This window comes from Petaurus breviceps, unplaced genomic scaffold (assembly GCF_028583685.1).
Source record: "Petaurus breviceps papuanus isolate PSGF00001 unplaced genomic scaffold, PetGlider_PUasm1.0 186, whole genome shotgun sequence".
In the NCBI taxonomy this organism is placed as follows: domain Eukaryota; kingdom Metazoa; phylum Chordata; class Mammalia; order Diprotodontia; family Petauridae; genus Petaurus; species Petaurus breviceps.
Genome location: NW_027185798.1, coordinates 9,786,245 through 9,794,640, shown reverse-complemented (window position 1 = coordinate 9,794,640; position 8,396 = coordinate 9,786,245). Strand labels below are relative to the sequence as shown.

The 8,396-nt window shown below is 51.7% G+C and overlaps 1 protein-coding gene across 1 annotated transcript in view; it reads left to right on the top strand.

Annotated features, from left to right (window-relative positions):
* The first annotated feature begins 380 nt into the window (after positions 1-380).
* CASTOR2 (cytosolic arginine sensor for mTORC1 subunit 2) overlaps positions 381-8,396 on the top strand; it is a 112,586-nt gene continuing 104,570 nt past the window's right edge. The window contains exon 1 of the mRNA XM_069089532.1: positions 381-579. Coding sequence (XP_068945633.1) covers positions 467-579 — 113 coding nt within the window. The 5' untranslated portion in view covers positions 381-466. The remainder of the gene's footprint in view (positions 580-8,396) is intronic.

The window sequence follows — 8,396 nt, the reverse complement described above, 5'->3', positions numbered from 1 at the left end:
CCTCCTTTTCCGACTCCGCCCCCAGCGTGCTGCCAGACTACAAGTCCCAGCAGGCCCGGGCCGGCCGGCGCAGGCGCAGCGAGGCCCGAGTTTGAGTGGCAAGTTGTTTGTTAGACTGTAACACCAGCTGCTTTCTGCACTCGGGAGCTGCGCGGCTCCTCTGCCCCTCAACTCCTCCTGCGGCGGCTCCGAGCCTCGGCTCGCTTTTTCTCTCCGCCGCCCGCGGCCGGGGCAGCCCAAGCAACTTTGGGGCGCTGCCTTCGCCTCTCCCCCCAAGCCCTGGACTTCTCCCCCTCCGCGCCCCCAGCCCCGGGAGCCGCGCCGAACCCCTCCCCTCCAGTCAGCCCCGCCGACGGTGCCCCGTGGGGGGGGGAGGGGACGGGGGTCGGGGTGGGGGGGCACCGAAGGGAGTGAGACCCCTGTCCGCCCCTCGGATGAACTAACTCCCAATGAGAAAGAGGAAAAGATGGAGCTTCACATCTTAGAACACCGGCTGAAAGTGGCCAGCATAGCCAAGGAGAGCGTGCCTCTGTTTACCTACGGGCTCATCAAACTTGCCTTCCTGTCCTCCAAGACCAGGTGAGTGTGCCCGGGGGGCCCAGGCACCCGCGCCCCGGCGCCCGATCGCGGGGAGACAAAGAGGCTGCAACCAAGCCGGCTTCCCTGGGCTAATTCCCTTGCAGGAGCGGGGAGGGGGGAGGAGGGAGGAGGGGAGGGGGTGGGGGGAGCGCAGAGGGCTAGGAAAACAACTTCTTGCCCGTGGATCCCCCCTTCTCCTCCCCCCCTCCCTTCCCGGAGCCTTCCTGGGGAGGCCTGGGGGGGTCTCTGACAAAGCCAACCGGGCTGCCCCTTGGCTGGGTCTTTCCACTCTCTGTCTGTCTCACCACCCCCCTCCCCTCCTCTCTTCTCTCTCTCCTCCCCACCTCCCTCTCCCCCCCCCCCTTGGAAATCTGGAGAGCTGGGGAGGAGGGAGGGGGAGGAGGAGGAGGAGGAGGAGGCTGCAGTCGCGAATGAATGAATGAATGAATGAAAAACAGGTGTGGGGAATGTGGAGGAAAAACGGTGAAAGTGAAAAAAAGGGAGAGAGGGAGACCGAGGGAGGAAGAAAAGATCGGATCGTTCCAGGGACAACAAAGAGCCGGGGGCCTGGGGGTGGGGGGAGAGCAGCGGAGGGAGGGACTCAGCCCAGAGCAGTTATGGGGAGAGGATCGTAAAATCCTCAATGCGTGTGTATGTCCAGGTGTCTGATAGACCTTCAGAGGAGGCCAGGGGCCAGGAGAAAGGCTCCGGTCCTCCCGCAGCCCTCTGCTTTTTTGGGGGGCGAGGGTATCTCTAAAATCTCCTTCATAATCGTTATTATGATGCCTGGGAGAACAGTTTCCAAATCTGTGCAAAAGGTGGCAGTTATGTTCACTGTGTTTGGGATGAGGGGCTTTTTTGGGGGGTGGCAATGCTGCAAAGGCATCCTCCCCCCGAAAAAGGAATCATCTCCAAGGCCTTTAGAACTTCAGTGGCCAAAGGTGTCTGACTTGGCAAGCTGGGTGGGTGCCCTGGCTGGATCTATTTGTCAGGGCCCAGGGCTGTGTGGATGAAGGGCTGGGAGTGAGTGTGTGTGTGAGTGTGTGTGTGTGATTCCGGCTGGAACTTAAGTGTTTTGTTTTTCCCGATGCTTATGACTTCACTTTTCATCAGCTACCCCTTTCCAATCCTGGTTTAAATGGGGGGGGGGGGGCCCACTGGAAGAAAAGCTCCTGGCTAATGGAAGTTGTTGTGGTTGTGATTGTAGTTGCTGCATTTTCCCCTCCTTTCGAAAAGAAAAAGAAAGTTTCGTGTCAAGGTTAAAATTAAAATAACCGGTTTCTGCTTGGCGGGTTGGAGATTAAAAAAGGTGGGGGGGAAGAAGGGGGCAGAATTAGAAGGGTCATTGAATGGAACTGTCCTAAATGCTCTAGTTAACTTGCTTGTTTGAAAATCTCCCTAGATTCGTGCCTCTGCCCCCCCCACACACACACACCCCCATTGTTTGTCTAGGTCCTGTTTACTGAGTATCTTGTTGACTTTCTTAGCCTGGGTTTTTAAGGATGGAAATCTCCATATGAATTTGGCTTTTGCCTCCAATTTCGGAGTAACTGAGGCTAGAGGAGCCCAGCCCAATTTTTTTTTTCTTGAAAAGGTAATTATTAAGCAAGTCCTCTGTTTAAAAAAACCAAACAATTCCCCCTCCCCCAAAAAGCTCTCCCCACCAAACTCTGAAGATTTGGCCATGTCATTGGCTGGGGGAGGAGAGGGGGGAGTCTTAATATAAAATTCCCTCCTTACGCTCCTCAGGGCCATGGGCTCATTGGCCCCGCGGTGATGGGGTACACCGGTTAAGCCCCCCTGCTTTTTTTCTTCTCCCCTTCTGCTTCTTACCCCACTAGCCCTGGAGGTTGATTTTCCTAGGACCCTAGTTATTTAGTGGGGCATGACTCAGGCTGCAGTTGAGTCTTTTGGTGGGGGGGAGGGGGGGGGAGAAAGTCATGGGTTAGGTTAAGGCCTTGGTGTCTGAGGAGAAACTTGAAAAGCTGAGGGGCACTGCCTGGGGGAGGCATGAGTAGCCCTTGCCAGACAGTATGGGTGCCGGAGTGACCCACCCCCAGTCCTAGTAGAGAGAATCCTTATAAATGCTTTTCAGACCTTTCTGTGGTCCAAGTGACCAGCACCACTTCGAAAGACCCTCACCCCAGGATTCCTAAAAGGGGGGAGGGAATACTTGGTCATGTGGGGGAAAGTCTTTGGACTTGGCTTTGATTTAGAGCTGGAAGGGGCCTTTTTACAGAGGGAAGTGACGGATCCAAAGTCCCATAGCAGAGTTGTGATTTGAATTCAGATCTTCTGACCCCAAATCCAGAATTTCCCCCCTGCATTGTGCTGACCTAGTTTCAGAGCCTGGTTCTGCTGTTTATTACCTTTGGCAAGCCACTTAATCTTTCCAGGCCTCAGTTTCCTCCCCTATAATATTAGGGGCATTGAGCTCTGACCTCTTGAGTTTCTTTCCAGCCTTTCAGCTATGATCTTGTTGACTACGCCGATAAAAGAATAATACACCTTTTAGATTAAAAAAAAATAGAGGAGTCTTTGTCTTTAAAGGAATAAAGCCACTATCCAGAAAATTCAGCCTGAAGACTGGGGAGGGGAGAGACTGTAAGCCCCCTGAGGGCAGGGCCTGTTCCAGGCTGGTCTTCTTCCTGGCTGCTTTTGAGATGCTTGCCTTTGATTGATTACTGTTCTAATTCTAGATATACCCCGGCTGTCCTGGGGGAATGAGGCCTTCTTGTGTCCCATGGCTGTTCCTCAAGGCCACGAGTGGCACCTACATCAGCTCTCTAGATACAACACAAAGCTGGGCCGCCATGTTGGCTCTGCTATTCACCGTGGACCAAATGTCATCTAATTCATAGTCATATACAGTCCTTTGAGACTTACAGAACATCTCGGTGATGTGTTAACGCCACTTCGTAGATGAGAAAATTGGAGCTCCTAGAGGTTAAAGTGACTACTGGGTACTCATAGCTAATTAGGTGGAATTTGAACCTGGGGCTTCTGGCTTTCATTCCAATGCTAGGACCACCGAGTGTGTTTAACACCCATTAGGGCTGCAGGAACCAAGTTCTGCAATTAAGACCTGACCTCCCCCCCACCCATGGTAAAAAGGAGGAAATGGACCCGGACAGAGGAAGGGGGCTATTAGCTTAAGGTTCACAGATTGAGAATTTGGCCTTTGATTCTATCCAGGTGTGTTTGCCTTTGCCCTAATTTCAAGGCAGGATTCTCACCCACAACCAATGGCAGTCTTATTTTTCTCCCAGAGTGGATACAGTGAATAATAGGCTTGAGGGCCTCTGTCCTCTGCCCCTCTCCCCTTCCCAGATGGATCTTCCACTGCTTCTGGCTTATGTGGCCCCTTGGACCAGTCCAGGGTTCTTCTTGCTGGGAGGCTCCCTTTCTGAGATGAATGAATTAAGCCCTTACTTCCCAATAGGAGACTCCCACCTGTGAAGGAGGCTGTGTTGTGTGTGCTGGGAGATAGTTGATTTGGAAAGTCGGAGTGGGAGTGGACCTCTGGGAGCTTAGATTGAGCCATCTTTGATTTGGTTGGGGGCGGGGCTTCCCTGGTAGAGTATGCCTAAGGCGTTTGGCTGGATGCTGGAGGAAAGGCTTCAGTGCTACATGGCTGGGGGCACAAGATGGGGGTCTCAGGGCAGACTGGAGTGGGCCTCTGCCACCTATTCTGAGGACACCTGATTGCACCTGAGGGCTATGAGAGACCCTTTTTGTCCCTCTCCTGAAGATGTCTATTTGAACTTGGAATATGGTACCCACCTCTATTCAGAAAACCATCCACAGCCCACACAGCCCAGTCCAGATTCCTTAACCTGGCATTCAAGGCCTTCTACCAGCTGGACCCAAGTCACCTCGCCGGACTTATCACCTACAACTTCTTTCCCTGCAGCCTGTGGTACGGTCACACCAGGTTCCTCACTGTCCCTTAGGTGCAGTTAAAAACACCACCACAGAACCAAGGTTATAGAAATGGGGTTTCCAGTGTTGGCCCCACTGTGGATTCACTGAATGAAGCAAGTTGCTTCACTGTCTTGGGCTTTGGCTTCCTCATTCTGTAAAATGGGGGCACTGGACTCAGCCACCACTGGAGTCCCTCCAGCCCCAGAGAGATCTGTGAATGAATACCCTAGGATTACTTTGCCCTTCCCCCTAAAGTTGTATCATTCTTCGCCTTTTTACACAAAGCATTTCCCCTTAGAAACATCCCTTTTCAAAAAAAAGTTTTTTAATCAAAACCTACCAAAAATAACAGGCCAGGCTCCACCCCCTGAGGCCTCCACCTCTCTCTTTCAGAGAGCTGGGTAGCTTTTATCACTGTCCTCCAGACCCCAGTTTGGTCATTGCTTCTCCTCTGCCTTCAGCCTGGGGCAGAGAATCGTTCTAGAAGAGCCAGGTTCAAGTCCTGCTTCAGACACAGCCTGGCTATGGGACCCTGGACAGAGGCGCTGACCTTTCAGGACTCTCCCCAGAGAAAGTGACGGGAGTTATGCCCAAGCCAGTCCCTGTCACTTCATGTCTATTCTTGGGAGTCACCATAGATATTTTTTCCTGGCTCTGCTTCCTTTGTCCCAAATCAAGGCCTACCCTACTCTCCTTTTGTGTCTTCCCCTTGAATCCCACCTGCTGGTTACAGCTGAGCTGCCTCCTCCCTGAAGCCTCCTGGCATCCCCCTTGGCATGCCATGCCCTGGGCACCTCTGCTAGTCCAGTGGCCTCAGTTTTCAGATAGAGAAATTGAGGCCCAACCAGATGCAGCCCCTCCTCTGAAGCATTTCCCACCACCGTGCCTTTGCTAGATTTTGCTAACTTGCCAGCCTTTCTAGGGATCCTGCCCCTTGCTCTCTTTGTTCTGTTGTTCACCCATTTCCCTGAAACCTCCCACACCTAACTTCATCTACTTGGTTAACTCCAGCCTTGCTGTCATCTGAGAACCTTTGCTGCATTTGGCAAATAAAATACTGGTTCTGCCTTTTAATAACCTGTGTGACTTGGGCAGGGGCCTCAGTTTCCCTATCTGTAAAATGAGGGATTTGGTCTAGATGGTCTCTGAAGGTCCCTTCCAATGCAAGATATGTGCTCCTACAGTGCTAAGGAGACATCATTTCACCTTTTTGTGCCTCAGTTTCCCCATCTGTAAAATAAGGGTATTGGGGTGGGTAGTCTCTGGAGGACCCTTCCAGTTCTAGATCTGGGATGACCTTCCTGGAAGCTTCAGCTCACCCCTCCCCCATGGTTCACAGCGCCTGGATGTCTTGTCAGCAGCCAGTCTACCCTCATATTTCTGTCACTTAACCTGGGTGCCTGCCTTCCCTGCTGCCCCCCCAGGGCAAGGACTGACCTCTGTCTTGACCTCTGCAAGCCCTCCATGCCCCAGCAAGGGCCTTTATTAAAAGGAGCTGCTTTAAGAAGTGGTGGGTCTCCTGGTTTCCCCTGGGAGAGAAGAGGATCGGGGGGCAGAGTGTCCTACAGTGAATGAAAGATGAAAGATGCCAGGGCTGGATTCTGGAGACCCAGTGGACGAGTTTCCCCTGCTCCCTTCTCAAGGGGAATTTCTTGTTCTTCCTCATTCTACCTTGGCTTACGGGGAGGGTCACATAGAGCAGGTGGGGTCCGTGCTGAGAAAGAAGCAAGGACTAGACAGACAGAGAGATGGAGAGATTGAGATTCTTTTGAGTAAGGGGCAGAGTAAAGACTGTTCCCCTTTACTCATATGCTTTTCTACCCTGGGAATACTCCCAAACCAATTCTCCTTGGTCTAGAACTCTTCTGAGCTTTGGGTTCAAATCTCTCCCCCTTAGAACATAAATGACTTGATCACCCACTGTTTAATTCTTTATATGCTCTGGGTCTAAGCCCAGTGCCTGAAAAATAGTAGGTACTTAATAAATGCTTGATGATTGATTCCCAGCTCCCTCTAGAACATTGGGTGGCTTCCTCCAGATGTCCCATCACCTGGTCTAACAGCACCTGCAAACCAAATTCATCTTCTTTAGCCAATCCCTCACCCCACTCCCAAATTCTTTTCCAGCCAGCAACTCATCACCCTCTCTTCTCCATCGTTCTGGAAAGGTGTGTGTGTGTAAATATGTTTAGAGATGTAGATGGCGAAGTGTATTTTGATAGAATTGGTTTCATTTGTGATCTCATGCATTAAACAAGGGCCCCCAGGCTTGTCCAGACCACCCAAGGGGCTAGTCCTCAAGAAGAGGTTAGAAGGAATCTTCCTACCAAGGATGATATCCCTCACACCATTCCCCATGGCCAATCATATCAACCTTTGGAATGTTTCTCTCCTCCTTGGCTTCCTTCTCTCTACGGCCACCATCTTGTTTCAAGTTTTCATGACTTTTTGCTGGGCCAAAGCTTCCTACTTCCAGGTCTCTATGAGGAGGGGATGGGCCATAGTGCCCCCCTCTCCTCCCTCAAAACAATGCAGAGAGGATTCCCTCCCATTTGCTGATGGAATTGTACATTTGATGGGGACCAAGCACCTTGAGTTGGATGGGGGTGGAAAACCCTATGAATGTGAGGGGGTTCATGCTGGTGGTTCAAGAGCCCCCCTTTTTGGTAAGGCAACTCTTGAAGGAGGCCCAGGTATTGCAGTCACTCAGTCAATCAGCAAGCCTAAACCACAGACTGGGAGAGACCAGGGAAAGTCAGGCTGGACTTGTTACCTTCCCAATCTTAGTTCCTGCTCAGAACTTCCCCAGCTCTATCCCTGGATGCCCTCCTCAGGGCAACGTCTGGGACTCTCAGCTGGAGATAACCGAGGGAACTTTCCCCACTTCAGCAGACTGAGGCTCTAAGAATTCCTGGCTACTCTGTAATTAGTTCTTTGTGACCCAAGAGGTCCACCCAAGCCCCAGGGCTTACCTGACCTCAGGGAATAGCTGGGGATCTAGGGTGCTAAGCCTTAGATTCCCTCTCTGTAAAATGAAGGGGTTGGATCAGGCAATCTCTATGTCCCTTCTAGCTCGGGGGTGCCAGATTTTCTAGACTCTACCCTCGCTCCCTTGCTCTCTGAGAGTCAGCCAGAATTTTCTAGGGTAACAGCAGGAAGGAAAAGCCTGCCATGTAGCCTAGCCCTCGGTTTCCATGGTTCTTTGAACTCCAGGGTTTCCGGGGCTCACCAGAGGGAAATTCCCAGGCTCCACCCCAAGTGGACTGTCCATAAGAATGGATAACCAAGCTTTCAGGCCCTCCAAATCCTGCCCTGGATGACCCCAACCTTTACCTGCTGTTCCTTCTTGGTTGTTTCTGTGAGCTGGGGAGAGGAACTTCAGGCCCTTTATCTGTAAGATGGGGAGGGGGTCTAGATGGCCCCTGAGACCCCTGCTCCACCTGGACCCCAATAAGTCACTGAACTGCCAGGCCCCTCACCTTCCTTTTCTCTTCATGTGCATAGGATTTTGGGGGGTGGGGGGGGGGGGGGGGGGGAGCTTGGGTGGTCTGTGTGTCGGGTATGTTGGTGTGGGGGGGGGGGGGTGTGTGTGTGTGTGTGTGTTTGTGTTTGTGTGTGCTCGAGGGTGGGGGCGCTGGAACTTCAGAGATTTGCACTAGGTACATATTTATATGTATGTGTGTATGTGAATATTTTTGTATACCGTGTTTCCCCGATAATAAGACACTGTCTTATTAATTTTTTTGGACAGAAAAACACCAGAAGGCTTATTTTCAGGGGAGGGCTTATTTTAATGAACATTGACAACAATTTTAATAAACAGGTAAATGTGAACAAAAAAATGTGCCTTTATTCAATAAGCAAATCACTGGGGAAGAACAGGATGACGCGCT